General features: G+C 44.7%; 1 protein-coding gene across 5 annotated transcripts in view; it reads left to right on the forward strand.

The window, feature by feature from the left end:
* LOC144769674 (uncharacterized) overlaps positions 1-27,153 on the forward strand; it is a 202,481-nt gene that overhangs the window by 38,956 nt on the left and 136,372 nt on the right. For 4 of the 5 annotated variants that reach the window (XM_078653864.1, XM_078653867.1, XM_078653863.1 and 1 more), the window contains 3 exons: positions 1,150-1,224; positions 9,129-9,203; positions 22,380-22,454. In XM_078653864.1, coding sequence (XP_078509990.1) covers positions 1,150-1,224; positions 9,129-9,203; positions 22,380-22,454 — 225 coding nt within the window. The remainder of the gene's footprint in view (positions 1-1,149; positions 1,225-9,128; positions 9,204-22,379; positions 22,455-27,153) is intronic. The other variant, XM_078653866.1, reaches the window with a different exon arrangement.

A 27,153-nucleotide genomic window follows, 5' to 3' on the forward strand; every position in this document is an offset into this window, starting at 1 on the left:
TTTCACTACTAGGATATGTAAAACACACCAGTACTTGTCCTACCTTTTAAATACACTGCACCCTGCCAATAGGGCTACCTTGGGCCTACCTTAGCAGTGCCTTACATGTAATAAAAGGGAAGGTTTGGGCCTGACAAGTGGCTGCACTTGCAAGGTCACACAGACACTGCAGTGGCAGGTATGAGACATGGTTGCAGGGCTACTCATGTGAGTGGCACAATCAGTGCTGCTGCCCCACTAGTAGCATTCGAATTATAGAACCCGGGCACACTTTGTGTTCTTTACTAGGGACTTACCAGTAATTCAAATATGCAAATCATGGATAGCCAGTTACAGATACCATTTACACAGGGAGCACCTGCACTTTAGCACTGGTCAGCAGTGTTAATGTGCCCAGAGTCCTAAAACCAGCAAAAACGAAATGGAGCACACAGTCAAAACCAGGAGGTCAGAAGAAAAAAAAGATATGGGAAAAACACAACAAAGATGCCAAGGCTAACAATATCGCTGACTAAAATCAATAAACTCTAGCTTCATATTCTAGAAGGCATCTATCAGACTTCATAGATGCTCAGAAAGGATAGCATACCTATCTTCTGATTTGGTGAGTCTAGGATCAGTGCTGCTACTTTCAACAGCCCTTCCAGCCCACATTTTCTCTAATACATTCAAACAGACATACTGCCCACACTCAGCCATCTAAACACTCATAATTTACATGTTCTTGTGTGCCCTCCCTCAGGGTCCGTGCCATACTCTACCCCTCCCCCCCCCCCCCACACACACAGACAGACTGCACTGCTCTACACTCACTCATTCTACCCTAACAGTCCAAGTGATGGAATTCCTAGAGGGGAACGGGCAGAAGTCCCCCATGTCCCCACACATCTCAGATACACTCTGAATATGAGGCCATGTCCTCGGGCCAGGACATTGGGGCTCCGCTAGAATAACTGATCTCTAATTAAAGCACCTTATGCAGCCTGTGCTCTCTCTCCGCCCGGACTAGCTACATCACTCACTGCTGTAACCTACAAAGAGCAGACTAATCCACCAAGTTTCCTCCTTAACCTCTCTGCTAGCCAGCAGTTTGAAATGTTATTCCATTTCTTTTTCTTTTGTCAATATTGTCTATTCTCTCTAAAACAGGAGTAACCGCAGTGGCACCAATTTCCCAGACGAAGGCAGAAGAGACATCACTTCAAGCCACAGTTGGACATAAGGGTTTGTAGTTCTCCTATATACAAGTGTGAGCTCTGATGTGATAAATGTTAGCCTGTCTCACACCACTGACGTGAGAGTTCTCATGTGCTGAAATGTAGCCTGACCCTCTGCCACAGACGTGAGCTCTGATGCCATGAATGTTGGGTGCCACACCACAGACATGCAAGCCCTGATGTGTTGAAATTTAGCCTGTCCCACTGCCACAGACGTGAACTCTGAATTGATGAATGTTATCCTGTGACTCTACCACAGGCATGTAAACTTTGGTGTGATGAATGTTAGCCTGTACCTATACTATAGACATGTGAGCTCTTTTGTGATAAATGTTAGCTTGTCCCACAGCCACAGACATGTCATCTCGGGTGTGATGAATGTTATCCTGTGCTTCTACCACAGGCATGTGAACTCTGGTGTGATGAATGCAAGCCTGTTCTTCTGTTACAGACGTGAGCTCTGATGCAATGAATGTTAGCCTGTCCTTGTACCCCAGACATGCAAGCTCTGATGTGATGAATGTTATCCTGTCACTCTGCCACAGACATATGAACTCTGATTAATGTTATCCTGTGCCTCTACCATAGATGAGAGCTCTGATGTGATGAATGTTAGCCTGTCCCTCTCATGTGGTTGCACTGCTGACTGCCCCTTGCTGTAGCACAATACAGCCAGCTGCAACTTTTTTTGATTGCCACATAGTGCTTTATGGACACGTCTCATCACTGTGCATGTGTGTCTGCTTCGGAAGGATGAGCTCTTATTTCCTAATGCAGCTCAACTTTTAGGTCTGCAAAAGTGATGGATCTGAAAATATGCTCTGCAGTTAAAACTGACTATGAAAACAAGGAGTGTGCAGTTCCTAAGTGGGGATCTAGGTCTCCTAGTGTGATGAATACAGGAAAGTCCAGGTAAGTGCTCCTATTAGGAGCAAGTGCCCTCACCCACCCCGAGAGGTGTCATCCTTCATCATTGGGAAGCTCCTCGCTGGGCCGGTACTGCAGTGGCCAATGGGCCCCTCAGGGGTCTATTTGCAGGAGTTCTTTTTAGGTCGGGCCTAGCGCAGCTCGCATGCGCTGCTCTAGGAAATCGGCCTCTTGGAATCACTTCAGCTTTTCTACAAGCTTGTGCGTGTGGTGCTCACACGCTATTGGCCTTTGAGTCTGGCTTTAGCACACAATTGGCCAAAGGCGTGTGGATGTCCCAGCTTTTTGGAAAATGTTTACTCCCAGAGCATTTTGCTCTTGGGAGCCAGCAGCGGCGCGCAGGGGCCATCTGTTTTGGGTCAGATTTCCTTGCCGCTTTCATTAGAAGGCACGTCCCCTCCACCCCAGGCAAGGGACACACCCCACACTCCTCCTGGTGCATGAGCGCTGTCATTCCTCCCTCTAGTTATTCTGCCAAGTGGCTGGAACAGCTTCTGTTAAGTGACATGATGAGGGTGTTGCACTGCACTCTTAGTAATGATTTCAAAACCTGCAGTACGCTGGTATTAACCACAGCATCCCTGTGAACTACGTGGTTCATTAAGGGGAGTTAGCGGACCGACCGTACATGGTCACACGTAACAGCGTGCACCTTGTTTTGGTTATTGTCTGAGTCTTCACCAGATTTCAGGCTGGCCGCTGTTTAATTGTCATTTGAAATAGAATGAATACATTGGCATCGCATGTGTGTCTTGGGATGCATTGTGCCAACGACGCTGAACCCTTCTTTAACGTTGGATGGGGGGCAGAAATCCTTGTACACACCGTATAGTTTGACAGTGTCTTTTTTTGGACACTTGCGATTCATTTTGGACGTGGACTGTTTAAGTGTGAACTTAAACAAGAAATTTTGTAGGAACTGTTAAACAGATAATCAGAGTAGACCCCCGAAATAACCTCTTTCTCTCATTTATATATACAACTTTCCAAAATGATAGTTGATACAAATGTTTAAGTCATAATAAACGGAAATATTAACATTCCATGTGAGAAACAAAGGGCATGTGTTAAAAATTCAGTTTAAAACGGGGAGGCTTCTGGTGTGCAAACAGTACAGCTTTGCGTGCACACACAGACAGTGTAGAGAGCCCTCAAGAGAACAACCAGTACAGTATAATCAAGTTCTTTGGGGCACATACAGACAAACAGTGCTTTAAGGCGTCAAGTATGGAAATGCAACATTTATATAGCGATCACTACCACTATGTGTGGCATTAAAGCACTTGTATAGTGTACAGAACTGAGGGATACAATGTATACCACAATTACCCTCAGGCATCAAACTCACCAAAAGAGCAGCAAGTTTTAATGATGCTCTTCACCCTGGGACTGACTTCCTAAACACTTATAAGGTCCCAAAGGCGAGACCTCTTGGTTATGCCAATGCTTGGTATTTTAGCCGACGTGAGGAGTAAGGTTTGGATGTGGTGTTCAGGTGTGAGTAGAATGAGCGAAGGGTGTGTGTTTGTTAAAAATAACTAATAGGATCCAAAAAGTATTTTAATTGTCGGGTCCTTTTGTCATGGTTAAAAACGTGTGCTTGAGTTAGTGATAGATATAATGATCAATCTAGGCTCTGATTAATATAAGTCAAGGGTCGACATGTTTCATGACTCTTACTGTCCACAAGGACCGTGGCATTTCATCAGGACCAATTCAACTTCTTCTACTCAAACAGGAAAGGATTTGTGAGATATGTGCAAAGCATTCCCCGTATACCTTACATAAGTACGTAGTGTGTCTCCTGGGGGCAGACCCAAAGCTGGTACAGTGTATCTGTATGGCACCAGTCGGACCAGTCAGGGCAAAACGCTATTGGGCGTGCCGACCCTTCCGGACTGGCAGAGCAAGGGGTAGGTCAGAAACCCTATCGTGCACCAACTACCGACCGTCAGCACGCACCATAGCGGTTTCCCCGGACTGGTCCGACTGTCGACCCTTGACTTATACTAATCAGAGCCTGTTACACAAAACACTCACAATCCGCAGCACTGGAAATTGCAAATATACAGTGACATCCCTGCAACAAAAGATATATCAGGATAACCACTAGACCGTTCAAAAAACACATTATGGAACACTGCAGCAGCATCAGTTGAAAGAGAATAAGTATCACAGTTTGCACACATTTTTAAACTGAAGGACAGTCTGCCGAGGGCATATGGTGGACTGTTCTGGAGGCGCATTCATGCATGAACAAAGTCACGCTGTTTAGAAGGGAACAAAATTGGATTCTCTGTCCACTCATGTGAGTGGGTTGAACTACAACATTCTTTGGAGCGAAATGCTGTCTATGAGTACCTCCGGGAATACCGCACGACTACTGCTGTATACACATCATCATCACCACTGGCTTCAGCCATCCTGCCAGTGAGAGACACACTAATAACATTTCGTTCTCATTAGGCATTTGCACACAGCCCCATCATTCATATGGCATGGCAGCACACAACTACAGAGGGATTACCTCATGGACCTCCAGAAGCATACTCTGATATACATTAGACTTGCGGCCCCACATTTAACCCACCTGTATCATTATTGTCTGTCTACTATATGGCACTTGCCTAGTCAATTTTAATAGCAGATGTACAGTCACCATGGTCCCTACCTCCAGAGGCAAAATTTACACCTGTGACCATGGCACCCTTTAATCCTGTTATTGGGTATATCATTCTCTATATATATTCCCTTGTACTAGCATCGACTGTCCCCAGAGGTGATGATTTGGCATTCATAGTTATAGGCTCCCAAACAGTGGATACCACACTCTTTTTACTAACTTTTCAATTTTCTAACAATTTTTCTACACCATATTAAGTATATTCCCCTCGTACTCGAGGTCAGTGCCCCCTAATCATACACATTTATGGCTTTGATACATTTAGTGTCAATGTTCACCATACCAAAGCATAATCGGCCTCCATTTTTGAGATGGCGCTCAGAGGAGATTGGCCTTTGACCGCGTTGACACGCATGCGCTTATCATGCCCTCCTCTATGCCGCAGTTTCAAGGCATCTCCCCTTAAGACACCAGGCACTCCGGCCACCTCCTCCTTGCTCTGTCATGGCTCAGGGAGTTAACATGACCATATGCTCAGGTTCGCCAGCACTAACGCCAAGCCGGCCTGTTTTTTTATGGCACTTCTCCAAATACCAGTACGTTTTTTGGCTACCAGAGAGATCGGAGGCCTCTACTAGCACATTTGATGACTCCATGTTCACTTAAGATGCGGCCCATACAATTACATCCGTGCCTCGGTCTAGGTCTTCTGGGCACTTCTAATGGAATCATCTGAGAGTTTCTGACCACAAGGGCATTTTAAGTCGCCCAGTTTTCTTGCTCCTCCACTCCCGAGGCAGCAGAGATTGGGTAGGACTTCCTGTGGAGTCTTCACTACGACATTGCAAGTAACAAAATATGGTTTGTTTACAAGTCTCCTCTGCAGTACCCAAACTTCTACTATGGGATTACTACAGCTTCTCCTCGCTTGCATTCACAAGCTAAATCAAAGTTATCTCTACTCCCACGCGAGGAGGCAGAAGTGCTACCCTAAATGGGTGAGTTTCTTACCTCTTTTGACACTGTGTGAAATCTAAATGCCTGCAATTACCCCAGAGTGTGTCTCTTGTTTGTTATGTGTTTTGTCTGGCACTGTGCTAGTTGCACCAACACTGATAGTATCACGCTGACCAATAGTACACATACCGCACTAAGAATGAGAATATGTTCATGATTACCTGTATTTCACAGGCAACTTGTTTTATGGTTTTAACTCTATTTCAGGTCTGCTTTTTCATTCTAGAAAACACTATGTGGAGGTTGCTTTGTGCTTGGATAATCTTTGATATGACTCCAGATTCCAGTCACTGTGTAGATTAGAAATAATTGGTCCTGACAAATTGCCAACTGATTGTTATTGACAACCTTTTTCTATTCTTCTATTTTTCTGGCGCATGCGCTACGTTGTTATTCTTGTGCATCGACACTCGAGCTACCAAGTGGCTTCACAAAAAACACAGTGCCAGTAGTTCCCAGGCGATAATGTACATCATCACACCATAACAACTATGTCTACCTTGACTCCTCCGTGCTGGGCGCCAGATTTCTCATTGTGCTCAGTGAGCTGGTAAAAATGCCTGCACTACCACTTTAATTTCTCTAAAGAGAGAAATACCACAACCGAGGTATCTTGCATTAACCTCTGGCCTATAAATATAGTTGCAAAAACGCTCCAACTTTCCGTGTACAAAAACAGCAAAACGTACCAGTGTAATGTCCAAGTCGATGTACCGAAAAAGGTATATGTGGTACTCCCTAATAATTATGATCTTATTCAGACGTGAAATGCTAATGTGTATTAATCAATTAATAGGTCAAAATATACCTTTGTGGTAAAGAGGAAGGGCATTCATAAGTCAAACGATGTTGCTAAATCAAACGATGTTTCTAAAGGGAAGGTCATTTAATAATGTATATACATATAGTGATGGAAAATCAGAACTACATATATGTATACGCGGTACTCGACTCTGGGCTATTTCAATGCCCCTGTGTGAGATACTATGGTATAACATACGTGACATAATCCCTAACTACATACAGTGTGTCACTAAATGGAATATGGTGCTAGGTGTCGTTATTCAAACCTACCGTTGGTCGGGTGTTACCACTCTATAACTTAATGGCTATTTAGGGTGGAAATATATCAACCCGATCTATACCTGACAACACCAGGTCCATAAATAAATTATGTAGAGGCATCTCACTAAACCCTCTCCATCCATGTTCCAACACCTAATGAACCTGTGGGACCTTACAGGCTTGTCCATGGTATGTCATCATTAAGGCCCCTCTTGTCGCTGTGTAATCTAAACACCCATTTCTGTTCTCTGATAAACAGATAATTAGAGACTTCACTGATATGTGATGGTATGTACGGTTTCTCAAGAACTGTCCATCGAAAATCTTCTGCATCATGATTTTTCTCCACAAAATGACACATGAGTTTAGTTAGAGTCTTTTTACACCTAAATGAACTTTTATGTTCAAGCATGCGTAATTTTGCCTTGCGGGTCGTCATCCCAACATACTGAACAGATTTTCACTGTTGCAATTCGTGAAAGTGTTTTGTGTCCAAGGTCGTTCAGTCCCTATATCGATGGATGTGGCATGTTTAGTTTGGGGACTAACAGAACATGCCCCACAGTGATGATGTCCAACCATGGCTGGCAGACCCCACAAAGTCCCCAATGGTTTCTTTGGTGCTCCGCCACTGTTTGCTTTCAAAAGATCAGGAAGCATACAGGATCGATTGGTACACACTCGTCCCCATCCAGCACCAAAGAAACCATTGGGGACTTTGTGGGTTCTGCCGGCCGTGGTTGGACATCATCCCTGTGGGGCATGTTCTGTTTGTGGAGTTGTTTCCTTGGTGCTCCTTAATCCCTCGGGTAAGGTGTCTCTGGAATGGGCCATTTATTTAAACCCTGTGATCTCCTTCAGTAAGTGGCATTTATGAGAGTCCAAGGAGTAGGCCGACGAGGAGGGGTCATGTCCCAAATGTCCATGAGTGGTAAGAGCCTGGGAGGGGGTTGCAGGCTGTTGATGGCCGTGCCTTGTATAAGGCTGGCACATTTGTGCTGAATGCTATCACATACAAATAAATCATTTGACTTTGTTCATTTATAGCTTGTTGACTTGTGCTCCTACCCCATCGGCTCAGCAGAGACAACGGTCCTTAGAAAAGAAACAATGAATTCAAATAAATATAGACTAAATAGTTCTATATCTTATGTCCAGCCGGACAGTTTAATTTTCAATTAATGGAGTACAGGTGAGGATCAGTGTGATACAAGTGGGACACCAGCCGGTGCCCGACTAACACACTCAAGGGAAAACGAACAGGGGGATTTATAGTCAAGTTGTGGTGGTCTGGATATCATTAATTATACACAGACAGTATACATTATACACATATGCAAATAGCAAATTGCAAAATAGTTATGCATTTGGTGTATTCGAGTCGATGACGTTTCGAACCCAATTAAAATACAAGGTTCATCCTCAGGACAACAATGGATTGACTAATGAACGCATATATAACTAGTGCCCACACTGTGGGATTGATTTGCCAATGTACACAATTAGGGGAAAAATGGAAGAAAACGGGAGGGGGAAACATGAAACAAAGCATGTATAGGCATGTCAAACTTTCAATACATATAGACAGGTAAAACCATGCTAAACTACAGTCCTTTGAGTCCACAAAAGGTGTGCAGGTGACATCAGAGTGCTGGCAGCATGCGCGGCCTATTAGAAGAACAGTTGCATCCCTATGATGACTGTTCCTGCATGAATTAAAAAGTGAAGGGGACGGCGAAGGTGAGTTGAAAGTGAATGTCCATGTGAAGATAGCGCAGCACTTGTCAGCAACCCGGGCGGGCGTGCAACCGTCAGGCTGCATCAGGTGGTGAGGGAGTATCAGGGCAAAGATACCAGTGACGCGGGCAAATTAACTTATTAAAACCGCGGTGACTATGAATTAAGACCGGGTGGGGAGTCGGGCGGCCGACGGTCGAGGGATTGCTTAGGTGAAGCGCTAAATTGGGTATGAGGCAAGGGGAGGTGGAACTAAAACATGCGGATGCTTGCTGTGAGCAGAGCTACCCATCGGCTGGCCTTTCGACAGCTACAACAAGCCCCTCCAACCTCAGAGGGTAACTCTCTGGGGTAACTGATCTCTCTTTAAAGCACCTCCTGCGGCCTGTGCTCTGTCTCCCACTCAGACTGTCAGCAGTCACTCACCGCCACTACTAACAATAAGCAGACTAATTCATCAACTTTCGTCCTTACACTTTCTCTTAGCCAGCAGATCGAAATTTTCGTAAAATAAATATTGTCATCTATTCTCTCTAAAACAGGAGTACCCACAGTGGCACCAATTTCCCAGACGAAGGAAGATGAGACATCACACCAAGACAAAGTTGGACATAAAGGTTTGTAGCTCTCCTTCTATAAGTGTGAGATCTGATGTGAAGAATGTAAGTCTGTCCCACACCACAGACACATGAGCTGTGATGTGGTGAATGCTAGTTTGTCTCTCAGCCAGAGACACATGACTGTTAGGTTGTTCCTGTACCATAGCTGGGAGCTCTGATGTAATGAATGTTAGACTGTCCCTTACCAGAGACTTGTGAGCTGCGATGAATGCTAGCTTGGCCCTCTAAAACAGACATGTAAGCGTTGATGGAATGTGAGTCTGTCCCTCTTATGTGGTTGCACTGCTGGCTTTCCCCTGCTGTGGCACAATTTAGATATTTATAACTTTTTTAGCACGACACATAGTGCTTTATTGGTGCTTCTCAGCACCCTGACTGTTAGCTTCGGAAAGGGGAGCCCCTGTTCCCTAACGCCCCTCACCTTCTAGGCCTGCAAAAGTGCTGGTGGTGGCCTGCATGGATCTGAAAATATGAATATCCTGCAGTTACAACCAGCAGGAGGGTTATTGCCTACGTCCCTCTAAACTTTAATAATGAGCAAAGTGAATTCTGTGTTTACAATGTGTGTCATTGAAAAGTGGCCTACAGATAGTGGCATCCTAGACCCACTAGAATGAACATATTGCTGACTATAAAATCAATTAACTCCAACTTCATATTCTCTCAGGCATCGCTCAGGCTTCAGAGATGCTCACACAGGATAGCATACCTATCTTTTGATCTGGTGAGACTAGGAACAGTGCTGCAGTTGTATTTTAAGTTTGAACAGGTCCTGTATGCTGCATCCTACAGGACCTCCAGCCTACCTTTCCTCTATTACACTAAAACAGACACACTGCACACACTCACTCATCCACACATTCCTGTGCGCCCTCTCTCAGGAGGCCTGCCATACTCTACTCCCCCACAGGCAGACTGCACTGCTCTACACTCACTCATTCTCCCCTAACAGTCCAAGTAATGGAAACCCTAGAGGGGTACTGGCAGATAAGGTACATTTTATTGTTTAGTTAATTAAAACCATAACAGTGTTATCATAAAATAAACAGGGTACAGACAAGCTTCAGAATTGAAAGAGACTCAAACAGAGGTGGGGGTGGAGTCAGAACGAAGATGGCGGATTGACACCGCCACTGCGAAGAACGCTCTCCGAGGGTCCGGTCGTCGGTAGCAGTTCTTCACCTTCTTTAAACGGCTTGGTGTACTTTATTAGCAACCTGAGCCGTGGTATATCAGCGGCGGCTTTGGGGGTGCCCAAAATAAGAAGCCTGGACACCGAGAGAAGAGAGAAAAGCACGCCAGCCTGCCCGTCCGCCCGCCCGCCCGACCGCTGGCTCACCTGCCTGCCCGCCTGTTCACCCGCATCTCCACCTACCTCTCCGGCTGCTAAACATCAAACGATATACGTGGAGGGGGATGACAACGAGAGGAGGAAATCTCTTACTGTTTGCCGCATTGGTGGAGTCACGGTAGGCTTTCGGCTGCAGCAAAATCACACTCTAATCAAGGGTGTGCTGGGTCTGTGAATCCGAAGTTAATGGTCTTTCAGTGAGGCAGCGAAAATGGCAGGGAGCAGCTGAGCCGGATCTGCCGCTGATGAGGGAAAACTGCAGCTCACAGGACTGGGCGGGTTGTTGCAACGGAGCGGTGCATGGTGTTCGAGGCAATCGGAGGGCTGCTTGGAGACTGCCTGGAGATTGTGATAAGACTGTGTAAAAAAAAGTGAGTGATTACTCTAAAGAACGAATTAACTGGTATCAGCAACTACCGTTTCCAAGAAAAAGGAGGCACACTGCATATCGGCGAGTAGCTGTAATAGGGTGAGAACAGTGCAAAAAATCAACTAATTATTCTTCTTAGCTTGGCATAAACTTCCTGGTTTTTCTTTTGGGGAGATACAGAGCCTGAAATAAGTAATCTGTACCCAGGGGAAACATTTACACTATCCAGCTGAGGGGGGGTGGCGGCTAATGCAGTGGCTACAGCTAATTGAAAGACGGGTGAGGGAGCTGCTGGGTCTGGCACGTCTTCCACACTCCTTTTTGGCATTGCGGAAAAACTGGACTTCTTACGGGCAGCTGGGCTCACTGACCTGTAAGATAAGTTTAGCACGGGCGGCTGGAAGAAAAGCAAGGATCGGGGTCATGGCTCCCAAACCTCAGGGGAGAAATACCCGGACCACAACAGCAAAGCAGATATCAGCAGGCATCGGGGCAAGACTAACATATCTGCTTCTATAATTACTCCTACGGTGGTAGTGGGGGCAGAACAAAGAACAGTCCCAGATGCCGGGAAGAGAATAGTGGGTAAGCAACTAGCAACAGGACCACCCAGTGTTGTTGGTGTTACCCACACACCCGCTTTTACAGATGTCATACTTGGTGAAGAGAATATCGGATCACCAATCACGCAGGCAGTAACTGAGGTCAATCAAACGAAGGAAAGTGCAGACACTATTACCAGCACTACGGCCCCAGCGGTGACGACTGAGGAGGCAATCCCAGTAATAATTGCTAAAGATTTGATATGGGTGATACAAGAATTGGAAAATATAGATGATGCAGAACAAGTCCTTAATGCTGAAACAGATGAAGAATACTGTGATCTATTAGATTCTGGCAGTAATACATCCATAAACCATGCCAAAGATAAGGCTAATAGTATCAAAAAAAGACAGAGCAAAGATAAAGAATAAGGTTAGGAGGAATATAATCAAGCCTAAGTCTGCTACAATGAAAGCAATAGTAGAGAACAGTCCTATTAGAAAGTGGGTACAAGCTAAAGGCGGGGTGAAATCCATCGTACTAAGGCTATCGGGCAATAGCCCTACTGAGACAAGCACGGGGCCAAAAGAGATAGAGGGGGTAATTATATCTCCCACAGAAACCGTGAACACTGAAGCTATGGATAATATTATGTCAATGGACCCTCCTATATCAGCCAGTAATCATCTTAATGCTTCTACCCTCAATGCTGATACAACAAATATAGGATCAGAGACGGCTAAGGTCGATCCAACAGCAACAACAGGGGGAGACACCCTTTTATCACCTGGGTCAACGATTCTGACATCTGCACCGGCAATTCCAACCCCGGGATCCGTACATATTGTAACGCCTCCTCCAACGACATCAACTATTTCTGGAGTGACCCCCGGATCTTCCTCTCTATCTCACCTACCTTCTGGACATGACTTACTAGTCAGTGACAATGCTAGCAATCTGCCTATAAATGGTGCTTGCGGGAGTAATATGAATCTGAATACAAATATGAACTGGAACCTTCAGGGAGAGGTTTCTTCTTCTTTTCAAATGATCCTCCAACTACTGAATGAGCAGAAACGTGAAGCTCAAGTACATTACGAGCAGATGCGGGAAGATAGTAGAAGAACTCAATCATCCCTGCAGGAGATGTCTTGTAAATTAAATACTGTCTCACAAGATATGGAGGAACTTCAGCACAGAGTGGTTGTAACAGAGGAAAGATCGACCCGGTCGGAAGTTGTAGTAAATAAGCATGATGCTCAGATTCGTCAAATGCAGGCAAAGATGGAGGACCTGGAAAACAGGCAACGTAGACAGAACCTACGTGTTTTTGGAATATCAGAAGGGGCTGATGCGAGAACATATATGGTTCATCTATTCCAGAAAGCTTTCCCCGATCTATCTGACTGGGATTGGGACTCTCAGATTCAGAGGGCGCATCGACTGCCACTAGTACAGAGAAACAAAGGGGGTAAATTTCCACGTCCAATGTTGCTCTGCATTGGAAACTTTTTATTACGTCAAGCAATATCGATTAAAGCAAGGCCAAATACCCCGGTTACCTCTGATTCTACCACATTTTTTGTAAGGTCTGATCTGAGTAAACCTACGATGGAACGGCGTTGGCAACTGAAACAATTTATTGACCCTATAAAAGAGCTAGGAGGTCAAGCCTTCTTACAAGAACCAGCTAAGCTGAAAGTTCTCAAAAACGGTCGTACATATTACTTTTTGGATGTAAATGAGATTGAACAGACAATGTCTAAATGGAAATCTGGGGAATCTGGGGAAGGTGGACAATAAGCTTGCTATTATGTGGTCTTTGTTTTTGCTATAATTGGAAGCTTCTTTTTTTTATTTTTTGGGTTGATCCTGATCTTGAAGTGATTTTGATGTATAAAGCATAGAAGGTGATATTTGATTCATGGTTGCTTTAGAATACCGATCTGTCGGGCCCTCGGGGTAGCGTCTTCGCTTGGCTGCCACTACAGCGGCAGCTTGGTAGTGGGGGGGCTCCTTGGTAGGCATAAGGGAGGGGGGGGGACGGTAATCTAAGGGTGGGTAGGGTGGGAACAGGCAAGGGAAATGGGGGGGGGAAATAAAAAAATGCATCATGAGTATAAATATAGTTGTTTCGTTGGCTAAGGAAAGCTTACATGTTTGGTACAATGTTTTTTTTCTTTTTTGGGGTAGAAGGCATATTAGAATACATATTAAAATTCATTAAATGTATCAGGTAAAGTTTCTAGCATGGAATGTGGCTGGATTAAACAGTCGGACTAAGAGGAGTCTGGTATACGAAGAGCTTAGGATGTATAACCCTCAAATAGTGGTTATCACTGAGACTCATATTGCGTATAAGGATAGACGTTTATTGAATCAATTAGGCTATGATCTTTTGGTAAGCACGGAGTTTAATGCTTCAATTCGAGGTGTGGCTATACTGAAGCACAAACAGTTTAAAGTAGAAGTTAACAGAAAAATGACTGATAAAGCGGGTAGGTGGGCCATGGTACAAGTGACACTGGAAGGCCTTAAATATACAATATGTGGGATTTATGCCTCTAACCAAGATCAACCAAGAATAATTGATCAGGTTAATATGGAGCTACTTACATGGGAGGGGGAGTGGATAGTGTTAGGTGATTTTAATTGTATTATGAATTATAATTTGGACACAACTAGAAAGGGCTCGTTCCAGAGGATGCGTAAGACGAGGGCAGCAATTCTAGACTTGGCCACTATACATGCAATTAAGGATGCTTGGAGGTATTTATACCCTTACATAGCAGGTTATACTTATTACTCATCTGCTCACAAACTCTGCTCACGCATCACTATGGTTTTTGCTTCTGACTCTATTCTGTCAGCCAGTACAATGTCAATATGCCCTAGGGTAACATCGGATCACAACCCGCTTTTATTTTCAATAGAAGGTGTTACAGAAATGCGTCCACCTAGGCCCTTCTCCTTTCCTAGGTATTTATTCTCCGATCCTAAGTTTGTGAGCATGCTAAAAGAACATATAAAGGATTTTATTGATATCAATAGGTTTTCTACATCTCCTTTGATGGTATGGGATGCGTGTAAGGCTAGCATCCGTGGGCTTACCCAACAGTTTGTCTGGCAACAAAATAAAGCTGGTAGAATTCAAAACAAAAAGTTACTAGATGATATATCTAATATTGAAGATAGGCTATCTAAGATGTTAGCTACTACTACAGGGGCAAAAGAGGTTGAGGCTTTAAATTTAAAATTAATGGAATCAAGATTAGCATTGAAAAATCTCTTTAGGGAGAAAAGCATTTCCAAACTAGCTAAATACAGGCTGGATCAATATGAAAGTGGGGAGAGGATAGGAAAAATGTTGGCATATAAAGTGGCAGAAGACCGAGCCCAAATGCTGATTAAGGAAATAAAAGGCGATGACGGACAATTACATCAAGACCCCAAATCAATCTTACTTCAGTTTGCTCCCTACTATCAAAAGCTATACACACCTGAAACGACCCCAATAGGAGATAACATAAAAGCCTATCTGATAGAAAATGTGGTACAGAACATCGAGGATGAGCAAGCTGATCGCTTAGAGGCAGATATAACAGCAGGAGAAATTCAGGCAGCTATTAATTCCCTAGCATTGGGAAAGGCTGTAGGCGAAGACGCAATTCCCCTAGAGCTTTGCAAAAAGTGCATGGAAGAAATAATTCCGCTCCTATTAATGGTCATTAAGGCTATTGGTAGAGGAGAACAAGCTCCAAAATCTTGGAATTACACTCAAATCATATTTTTTCTTAAAAAGGGTAAACCCCCACAAGAGAGAGGGTCTTATAGACCAATATCATTAATTAATGCCGACGCAAAGATATTTGCAAAAACTCTAGCAACTAGGCTTGCACCATTAATGTCAAAGATGGTTTCACCATTCCAACATGGGTTCATCCCTAAACGGGACACTACTACCCATATTAATACTGCTATAGTAGCATTTGATGTTGCTAGGACGTGTCCCACCCCGCTCGGTATGATCCTTTTAGATGCAGAAAAGGCATTTGATCGCGTGGGGTGGGACTTCCTCTGGGCAGTTCTGGCTGCCAGAGATGATTATCCCGTTCAAAAATGGTCTTAATGTACTAAAAATAACTGCTTATGCAGATGATGTGGCGGTTTTCTCTACAAATGTCCCTGATGCAATACTAGGTATTGGTACCGAAGCAGAGAAGTATGGTTTAGTATCAGGGTATTGATTAAATATTAGCAAAACGCAAGTAATCATAAATTTTCCCCCACTCACACCACTAGTTGGGGTATGTAATGTGGCAACGTATCTCGGGGTAAAAATCTCTTCTAATCCTGAATCAATAATAGCACTTAACTACGAACCCCTATTAAAAGAAACCTCTATTCTTCTTAAGAAATGGCATAAACTTACGTTGGGGATTCTGGGTCGAATCAACTTAATAAAAATGAAGATCTTGCCTAGATTTTTATACCTGTTTCGGTCTATACCTTTAAGAGTGTGTAACAAATATTTTAGTAGACTGGAGGGTATCATCAGCAGCTTCATATGGGGGTATAAGAAAGCACGACGGGCTTTATCTCTGCTTAAACTCCCCTATGATCATGGTGGACTTGGGTTACCAGACTTTAAATTGTACTATTGGTCTGCTTTTCTAACTCGTTTTCGCAGCTTGCTTGTCCCTGACAAATGTCTTTATTTTCATAGATTCATATTAGGGGGGGAGGCTATGATGTTTTTGTATAGACTTAATGACCCTAATTACTTTAAACGAGTACGGTTTAAGACGATGCGAGACACGGTTAATATTTGGCGTTCCATTATTAATAGGAATAATATCTCTTTATTTCATGCCAAAACGCCCCTCTGGTCTAATCCAGGTTTGCCAGGAGTGTTTCATGATTCAGCTAACACTATGTTCTCGGATCATGGCATAAGCAATCTCGGAGACCTGTTTGACCACATTGGACTTTCTACTTTTGAAAAGCTGAAGATAACGTATAACCTACCAGAAGGGGCTTGGTTTAAATATAATCAGATCAAGGATTATCTTACTCGCAGATTAGGCCTTAACAGTATAGCCGAATCCGAAGTCTGGAGCTGTATGTATAGAGATTCCGACAAAGCATTAATCAGTTATGGATATAGGACTTTTTCTGCTTTACACAAGGATGACATCAGTAAGGTGGCAGAAAAGTGGAGTACAAAGTTAGAGGTGAATGTAACCCCTGATATGATAATTTCTTCACTGAACAGTCTAAATAATGCAGTTCAATCGTCAAGTCTGAAACTACAGCTGTTTAGAACTTTATTCCAATTGTACTATTCTCCAGACAGGATTCTAAAATGGGCTTGTGATAACGATTTGAGTGATCGTACAAAATGTCCTAAGTGTGCACTCAAAGGGGCAGATATTGTTCATATGTTTTTTTCGTGCCCTGATTTATCTATTTTTTGGAAGGATGTAGTTAGTGTTATCTCGGCCAAAATGGCTGGGCCAATTGTACTCACCCAACTTGATATTATGATTGGGGTCGCTGGGGAAAACAACATATCTCGGGAATTGATGAATATACTTTTGACATGTGCTAGATTAGCTATTGCCAGGGTGTGGATTCAAAATCATCCCCCCACGGTTATGGAATGGTGGCTCTTGGTTAAAGACATTTATAACATGGAAAGCTCTCTGGCGGTAACTAGGGGACAGGGGAAAAAACGAAAAGTAGAAAAAATATGGGGATCAATTATGCCTTAATGTTTTAACTGATACAATGATTTTCAATACCGTTTGGAGTGATGCTGTATCTCTTATGGGGTTTTTTTTCTCTTTTTTTATGCCTTTGTATACCCTTACTATTCTGAGCTTTTCTGAGTTATTTGTATCTGATGTTACTCATGATGCTAATAATTTTTTTTTTTTTTTTAAAACAGAATTGAAAGAGACTCAATAGACACTTCTTCAGACATTACATCCTTATGTAGAAGTAGTCAAATAATATACGTTATTTAAGCGCTCAACGTGAATAAGGCTAGCAAGAGCGGAAAACGCAGACTTCATTCTTACATTGAGACTTAAGCATTTCATCCAAAAGTTGGATCAATGTGCAAAATAAGCAAGCAAAACAAAACACAAACTTCATATTGAGTTGAGACATAGTGAACACTGCTTCTAAATTAATTTCATTTGCAAAAAAGAAACAAGCATTGGCATAGCCAATAGGTCTCGCCTTTGGGGCATTATAAGTATTTAGTTATGCAGCACAATATCCTTGGTGAAACAGAATCAACGGTTGCATGGCTAACACTTATAAGGTCCCAAGGGCGAGACGTATTGGCTATGCTAATGCTTGTTTCAATATGGTGTTGATTCAGCGATTTAATGTGCAAGATGTCCCAATGTTGATGCACTTAAGTCAATTGATAGGATCTATTTGAAACCGTGCATACACTTTAAAACAGGACCTGAACCTCAAGCAAGGCAATGCTCTTTTTCTGGTGCCTCTAGTAACCATCCTTTCACCTACACATAGAAGATCTGCTCCTCACAAATCAGGTAGAAGGAGGCACACATGTTTCAGGGCTCAATAGTCTCGTGGAGAGGGGGCAAGGACTAGTGGTTCGGAACAGAAGGATCTTTTTGCACAAGGATGAATGACTTTTTATAAAGTTGTGCTCTTCTGTAACAGCACAGACAAGCTGCATATAAGCCAAGACAGGCCTTTCCTGCCTATTACTGCTCAGAATACTAATGAAGAAGTCTCATGTTAACCAATTCAGCGGGAAAAAGCATATCTGAACTCCACTAGAGGCCCAATGAATCTCGCTTCTGGAGTCTGTTGAGGGCACTTCCCACTATCATCTACCACACTTCCCAGAACATTAGGGATGCATTTGGATATGCATGGCACATCCATATAATGTAGGCTTATTTTCCAAGCAACAATGTTAAACAACTCAATCTGGCAAGAAGCAAACACAGCTGGAACCCAGAAACGAGAACTAAAGCCTTGAATCAGAAGATGAGGATAAAGAAACCGAGGAAGAGGAAAGGTGATATAAGACGCGTGGAAATATGTGGAGGGGGATATTCTGCAGCATTGTATTAACTTCAACACAGCAGGCTGAGAGCTATTGGCAATGAAGCACCCATATTGCATAGAACTGAACTGACCTGAGCTGAAGTCCACTGTCCCGAGTGGGAAACAAGAGATTGAGAAGGACAGTGGAGCAGTGGAGGGCAGTGGAGCAATGACGGAGACAGCAACTAAGACAAGGGGGGTAAAATGGAGAGAAAGATGGTAGAAGTAATACCAGGATAGATGGAGTGGCTGGCAAATGCATACTTTTCAGAGATGCTGGTAAAATTAGGGTTTGTCCAATTTAGGCATCCTCTTTTTCTACTGTAACCATTACAAATCAATCCCGATAAGTAAAATCTATGTGAGGCATGGCATTAACAGATGAGTAGGGAAGTGTGGCTCACTGGTTAGAGCGCCAGACTCTGAAGCAGAGATCAGGCCCGGGACCAGGGTTCAAGTCCCGACGCGGCAGGGTCTTGAGCTCAATGTCCGCGGACTCGATAATTCTCGCCTCGGCGCCTACTCTAATCATGGGTTCCACACTGCAACTCTGGGCAATAGCTTGCTTAATCTCCACAACGGCCCCTACAACACTGGGATGCCTGGCTTCACCTTGGGGGTGCCCAGGAGGGGCATCTCACAGGGAGAGCCAGGAAGGGTTCCACAGTGTTATACAGCGCCGGAACGCCCCGTTGGGGCAGCTACGCGCTTTACAAAAAAAATACACTACACTACTTTGGATGCTAGCCTCTAAGCCATCATTCTGTATTGTGTTATGAGCTAACCAGCTTATGTATCTCCTTGGCTTCTTGCAGCTACGTCCAGCTGTCATGGTATTTGGATAAATGTATTCATGAAATGTACTTTGGCGCTTGGTGATGACTTCATCAGCCTTTGGCACATAATGCCTTCAACATTCTCCTCTATTGTAGTTTACTTTATTTGATAAAAAAAGTCATCATAAAAGTGTACAATTTATACAGTACATTAAAAAGATAAAAGATCAGGGACCCACCAATCCTATATAAACATACATCATCCCATACTACTCATTTTTTAAAAATTACTAAGATATAAGTGTACAATTTATACAGTACATTAAAAGGATAAAAGTGCAGGGACCCACCAATCCTATGTAAACATACACCATCACATACTACTCAATTTTTAAAAATTACTAAGATATGCGCTAGAAACAGTTTCATGGAAACCATAAAAAGACACTTCCAGCCTTGGGACCAACTGGCGGTTAGGTTAGATGGGGGGTGGGCTTGGCCCTCCTTGTGCGTGTCTGCCATGCACTACCCAAATATTTAGCTACCCCACACACCATAGCAATAGAGGACGTATCAGTGCAGAGGACCCGTAGGGCCATTTTGTGACATCTAAGGCCCAACCCCTTGCATAGTGGTTTTAACCATATCTTCCTGGCAACCCTATATGCCGGACAGGCCAAGAAAAAGTGAGCCACGGACTCATTGGGGGCTGCACAACCAGGGCAGGCTTTTGATAGATCACCTAAATTTTTCCACCCAGAAGAGAAGTCATTCACCGGTAAGGTCCCGAGCCTGAGTTTTAGGTAAAGTGATCTGTCCAGTGGTTTCTCTATATAATCAAGAAAGGGTTCAAGTTTTCTTATCCATTTGATCTCAAGGAATCGCTGGGAGAGAGGGCCCCCTTCACTTCTGCGTATGGCCATCTCCTGTACCCAGTCCCAATAGAGCTTCTTGATCACTGACTTGGGAGGCGGTGTTTGGCTCAACCATACTTCACTTAAGCCCAGTTGCACAACCAACTGCCTCAGGTTGCACAACCACTTGATCTTATTGCCTGTGTTGAGCAAGATGAGTTCATCTAGAACTGCAGCATAATTTTGGAGCGCCTGGATCCTTCTCAAACGCACCCAAGAAAGTAGTGGGCGCAGACGCACTATATCTTTTATGGGGCGCCTACCTAGGTCTAGCCGTAGTGGGATTAACGGGGTGGAATCTTGGAGGGCCACCAAGTCTCTCATAAACTTATTTTCAGACGTGGCTAGCTCTGTTATATTCTCGAACCCCCACAACTCGCATCCATATAAGGCTGCCGGCAATACTTGACCATCATAGATTGCAAGAGTCGGTGCCACAGGTTTGCTCGACGACTCTCGCTGTTCCCTTAGAACCACCCCTGAGACTCTTTTGTGGTTTAATAACATTTTGGCCAAGTGATCTTTCCATTTCATCCGGCTGTTTACCCTGACACCCCATTCTCCTCTATCTTATTTTGGCAAACTCTTGATTTGAACATTATTGGTGAAGCTTTGTATATATTAGGTGTGCATAAAGCATCCGAAGGATGAGGTCTTGTCACCAATATTTTCTATAGCACAAGAAAACAAGGGCCACCATAGTACTGAAATTAGTGGTCAATCCTAGCAGACCCAGGCCTATTGCAAAATGAAGGCCATATGTCACAGGGGGCACATACAGTGTAGACAAGGCTGAGGAGTGGCCAGAGAAGGCATGTTTGAGTAGATTATTAAACCTTTGCTCGATTACTAGCACTGCAAGTGTGTGTAGAAAACCTTATTTATAGAACCTCCAGATTCTCCAGATTCTGAGGGACACCTGCAGGTACTACTACGAGGGAGACACGACCACGTATAAAAATGGTAATTCTACAAACAAGTCATTTTAGGCCAATTTACTGTACTGTTGCAATTGTACCAGCAATAGCACGAAACAACTAGCATGGACCCTAATACTGCAGTGGAAGTCTGAACCGGCTTTGGTACAGGCCCAGAAACGGGTGTTAATGGTGAACAATTGGTGACAGAGGAGGGCCAGCAGGTAGTGCACTACTGGGACCGAAAGGCACACCCGAGGGAGCCAATAACACCTGGAAAGTTTGCAGCATGTCCTCCTTGAAGGCAGCCATATGCTGCAGGGTCGAAGATTACACTGGGAATTCAGGCCACGCGGGGACCAAATTTGGGAATGACTCGGAGTTAGAAGAAGCTAGACCATCAAGGGCCACCCTGGTGACTTCTTGCCAGACTCAGTGGGGCAATGGGGACATACCCTACTTGGGTTTGTGGCATTTATGGTGCCTTTTCGACCTTGACTTACTAGAAGACTTCAAGCAGGAATGAAATTTCATGCAGGAAAGACTTTGTGATCAATAATATGACCTCCATTTCAAACATGCCCTCTTCTAATGCTCAGCAAAATACCACTTCGCCTGTGACTCTCCGATTGCCTCCGGGGACATGACACCACACTTACAGGAGCCCAAGTACCATAGCCACAATTTGGCAGGAACATGATAGACATTTGTTTTCTGCCGTTGTTTTTTTGGGTCAGGGACATCTTTCCTGGCACACTGTCATTGAAAAAATATTTGCCTGTCATGTCCCAAATGTCCATGAGTGGTAAGAGCCTGGGAGGGGAGTGCAGACTGTTGTTGGCAGTGCCTTGTATAAGGCTGGCACATTTGTGCTGAATGCAATCACATACAAATAAATCATTTTACTTTGTACATTTATAGCGTGTTGACTTGTGCTCCCACCCCATCGGCTGGCTTTTCGACAGCTACATCAAGCCCCCTCCAACCTCAGAGCTCTCTCTGGGGTGACTGATCTCTCTTTAAAACACCTCCTGCGTCCTGTGCTCTGTCTCCCACTCAGACTGTCAGCAGTCATTCACCGCCATTACTAACAATAAGCAGACTAATTCATCAACTTTCGTCCATACACTTTCTCTTAGCCAGCAGATCGAAATTGTATTAATTTTCGTAAAATAAATATTGTCATCTATTCTCTCTAAAACAGGAGTACCCACAGTGGCACCAATTTCCCAGACAAAGGAAGATGAGACATCTCTTCAAGCCAAAGTTGGACATAAGGGTTTGTAGCTCTCCTTCTACAAGTGTGAGATCTAATGTGAAGAATGTTAGCCAGTCCCACACCACAGACAAATGAGCTGTGATGTGGTGAATGCTAGTTTGTCTCTCGGCCACAGACACAAGACTGTTAGGTTGTTCCTGTACCATAGCTGGGAGCTCTGATGTAATGAATGTTAGACTGTCCCTTACCACACAAGTGTGTTCAGATGTAATAAATGTTAGACTGTCCCTTATCACACAAGTGGGCTCTGATGTAATGAATGTTAGACTGTCCCTTACCACAAAAGTGGGCTCTGATGTAATGAATGTTAGACTGTCCCTTACCAGAGACTTGTGAGCTGCGATGAATGCTAGCTTGGCCCTCTAAAACAGACATGTAAGCGTTGATGGAATGTGAGTCGGTCCCTCTTATATGGTTGCACTGACGGCTTTCCCCTGCTGTGGCACAATTTAGATATTCATAACTGTTTTTAGCAAGATACATAGTGCTTCATGGATGCTTCTCAGCACCAGGGCCGGCTTTGGCGCAGGTGGCGGCCGGTGCAAGAATAATTTTTGGCGCCCCACACCCCAAGACCGCCTCCTCGATTCTCTCCCTACCATCAGGCATAAGGGCCCCTCATCTCTCCAATCATGTTATTGCTATACAAACTCCCCCCTCTCATGAGGTTGGCGCCCCCTCCACAGGTCAGCACCCAGGGCGGCCGCACCAGTCGCACTGCCCTAAAGCCGGCCCTTCTCAGCACCCTGACTGTTAGCTTCGGAAGGAGGAGCTCCTGTTCCCTAACGCCGCTTACCTTCTAGGCCTGCAAAAGTGGTGGTGGTGGACTGCATGGGTCTGAAATTATTAATGTCCTGCAGTTACAACCAGCAGAACGTTATTGCCTACTTCCCTCTAAACTTTAGTAATAAGCTAAGTGAATTCTGTGTTTACAATTTGTGTCATTGAAATGTGACCTTCAGGTAGTGGCTTCCGAGACCCATTAGAATGAACATATCGCTGACTATAAAATCAATTAACTCCTGCTTAAGCTCCAGAGTATGACAGGAGCCCAAGTACCATAGCCACAATTTGGCTGGAACATGATAGACATTTATTTTCTGCCGTTGTTTTTTGGGGTCAGGGACATCTTCCTTGGCACGCTGTCTTTGAAAAAAATATTTGCAGTTGTCGGAAAACCACAAAAGTTGGGAGTGGAGCTCCGGATCTACATGTAGAAGTGTGGAAACATTGAAAATAATGTCCATGCACAAAGGTGGTGCTTATATGTGGCTTCTCTCCGTCACTTCCAGGGCAGTGTGAAGTTACAGTGGAGCCATAACACTGCCCCTAATAGAATACGAGGAGCACTGATGAAAAATTCTAGACGTAGTCAGTGCCTGGGATATTGTTAAGGGGACGAATCTGCAGTAAGAAGTGACCATCAGAATCCTCCCTTCAGGGGGCCATCTTTATGGGCAGTGTTCCTGAGAGAAATTCTAATATTAGTGGAGGGTTTGGCAGATTGTTCGGCCAAAGATCATTTTATAAGAGTTATTTCTTCCCTCAAGAGCTCATACCTGGGGCCATTTATTTATTTAATGCGATTTTCTATAGCGCGGACATTACCCAAAGGTGTCAGAGCGCTTTACAAAAGAACCAGTTACGATACATAAGGACTTAGGATTACATGAGGTACATAAAAGATACAAACAGGAAAAAGAATTGCAAATGTACAAGTTGTAAAGTCACACAGGGAAGAGATACAAATAGAAAAAATTGCAAATGTACAAGTTGTAAAGTCACTCAAGGAAGAGATACAAATGGATAAACTCTAAGAATCACATAGAAATGGTAGTGAGTACAAAGGTCTACTACATATACTAGTGGTTAGAGTTATCTCTATATACATATATATACAAATAGTAGATTTTCTCAGGATTCCATTGTACCAGCGATTCGGCTTCGACAAGTATATATCACATATTTACAGAGTGAAAAGAGAAATAAAAATTTTAAATAAAACGGGGTAGAGAGCGGTATGTGGCGGAGATTGGTGAGAGGAGAGAGAGGGACCTGAGGGGGAGAAAGAGATAAGGCAGTCCAGCGTAAGAGAAATGTCTGAAAGTCAGCAAGATGGAATCCAAGGGACCAAAGGAAAGGACAAGAATCAACAAAATGGCGGACCCGGGTCATGGGCATCGATGGAAATCATCTCAACGTGGCAAGATGCACCCAGGGCAAGAGCGACAACAGGAGAGGGTCCCAAAATGGCGGGGCGCACACGAGTTCCAGTCCAAAAGTTACGAGGGCCAAGTCCATAAAAAAAAAACAAGGAAGCCGACACAACGGAGGAAGAACAAGAGGGGAAAAGGAGCCAGACAGTCAAAAGGAGGAGCATCTTCAGTATTTGCTCCTCCTTTCATGACTGCTGCACACACATGATCCCTGGTCTAAATGCTCCTATGCTCCTGTACTGGGCACCACAGTCCACCCGTGTCATTAGCTGGAGGCGTGTTAAAACAAATCCCCAGGTCTCCACCCAGCTTTTATGCTTAACAAAAAGCTGATGTCTATCTTGGCTCTCCCAGGGGGCGTTAGCGGCTTCGTCATATGTAGGGGGTGAGCGCTGTAATTAAAATCCTCTCCCGGTTGTGTAACCTGTCCCGCCCATCCGCTGTGGCCACAGGCCCCCATCCACACACTGCAGTCGGGCCACACAGGCGGATGGAGGCTGCAGATCTGGCGATTACGGGCTGCACCAGCTGCGGGCGCCCGCCAGGGAAGATGAAACGGCAGGAGGGGGCCCGCTCCTGGTGTCCTGGCCCCCACATTGTTACTTCATAACGTGGGTCCATTTCACCGCGGCCCCCCCACTTCTACCCCCGTTTCACCTCGGGCGCCATCTTGAGGTGTTATCGCCAAGGGTGGATATTGGCATTATCACGGCAGAGCAGCCGCTGGAAGTATCGGCGGCCCCAGCGGCAGACGCTCCAGATCGTCCGATTTTGGCATTTGGCCCTTACAGATAATTTAGTGGGGCTTAGAGGGCCGTGTTAGGAAGTTGTGCGCTGGGTTTCCACGGAGGTGAAACTCCGGGCATAATCAGCGAGGGATCCTATCATCCATTTGCATCTTCCTGCCTTGAGTAAACCTTCTAGAGGATAGCAGGGCGCTGCTAGGCTTCAAAAAGATATCCAGGGACAACTTTCTGGAAAAAAAAATAGTCTTTCAAAAAACCTTATCTGAAGTACTAAAAAGCAGAGCTCTGTTCAGGGACTCCCTCAAACCCCATGACGATAGACTTCTAAAGTATGGTGCCGGAATATAGCGCACCCTTATCTCACCAACTGAAGCTTGTGTCTTTTCAACCGCAGTGGATGTGTTACTGACTTGTTTCTGTGTACAGCCTTTCAGGCTTGTTGAAGTCTCACACTGTTGGACTACGCTCCAAAACAGCCATATAAAAGCCAGTGCTGGAGAACTGGTAGATCTGAAGAGTAGACACGTCTGTGCTGATGCGCACGACTGGCTCCACTTGTGACTTAGCAAGAGTGCGGACTCACAGTATGCAGCCACAAACTGGAAACACCGCCACTATTGAGAACAAGACAGTCATAACGTCGAAGAGAAACGCTTTCAGGGAGGGTCATACTGGTGGCGCCTGTGTTGGAGCACATTATTTCACCTTCACACTGTAGTTAAATATAGAGGCGAGCGCCGGTTCCTCTCCATGGCTCTCCACGGGGCTTGTGTACGTCTGCCTAGGGACAGCAGAGCTGTCGGAGACACTCACTGTTACATGTTTATCACGACCCATCAAGGAGAACACACAAGGAAAGGGGCGGGGGAAGGGTGGGTGGAAAGGGGGAGATGGAAGCCTCGGCGCCCCGCGAGCGCAGGAAGGAGAGCCGAAAGGAGTGTGGACAGAGAGGAGGGGCTGGGGAGAGAAAGGGTACAGTGAGGTGAGAGGAAGGAGGGAGCAAGAGATTGGGAGGAAGGATGCCGAGGGAGGCAGGACTGGCAGAGGGAAGCCAGAAGGAGTGAAGAGCAGAGGGGGGTCCAAAACATGCGCGAAAGTTAATTGAGAGGGGGAGCAGGAGGTGAGCCCGTGAGTGGTGCACGCAAGCACTGGGGAGAGCAGTCTGTTCTTTTTGAAAGCACATACTTGTGCTTGTGGCACGCCCCTGCGCACTCCCGCAAGGTGTATGCCGCCACAATCACGAGTATGTGCTTCTAAAAAGAGCTGTACGAAGTCTAAAGGTCTCCTTCGCAGGGCATGCGCGCTGCGTAGGCGAGACCTAAAAAAAGGGGCATGTAGCTCTTCATGTTGTAGGCGTGTAAAGGGCATTGTGCTAACTTGAAGTACCACACAGACTTCATTCTTAAATTGAAACATGATAAATACTTAATGTAAAGGTTGATACAATCTGCAAAAGGAGCAAGGTAAACAAACTTCATGAGGAGCGTAAAGTGCAGCCGCGGCCGGAAGTGGGAGTACCTGCCGGGCGGTGACGTGGGGAGGGGTAGGGGCAGGGTGGGGGGTAGTAATGTATGGATTACGGACCTTAACAGGTAAGTAAACATATAAATAAATAAAACGAATTTCGTTGCACGCACTGCATCGCATTTGGTAATGCAGGGCACGCAACGAAATTCGTTTCATTTATTTATATGTTTAGTTACCTGTTAAGGTCCGTAATCCACACATTACTACCCC

The sequence above is a fragment of the Lissotriton helveticus genome, chromosome 7 (genome assembly GCF_964261635.1).
Source record: "Lissotriton helveticus chromosome 7, aLisHel1.1, whole genome shotgun sequence".
NCBI classification, from domain to species: Eukaryota; Metazoa; Chordata; class Amphibia; order Caudata; family Salamandridae; genus Lissotriton; species Lissotriton helveticus.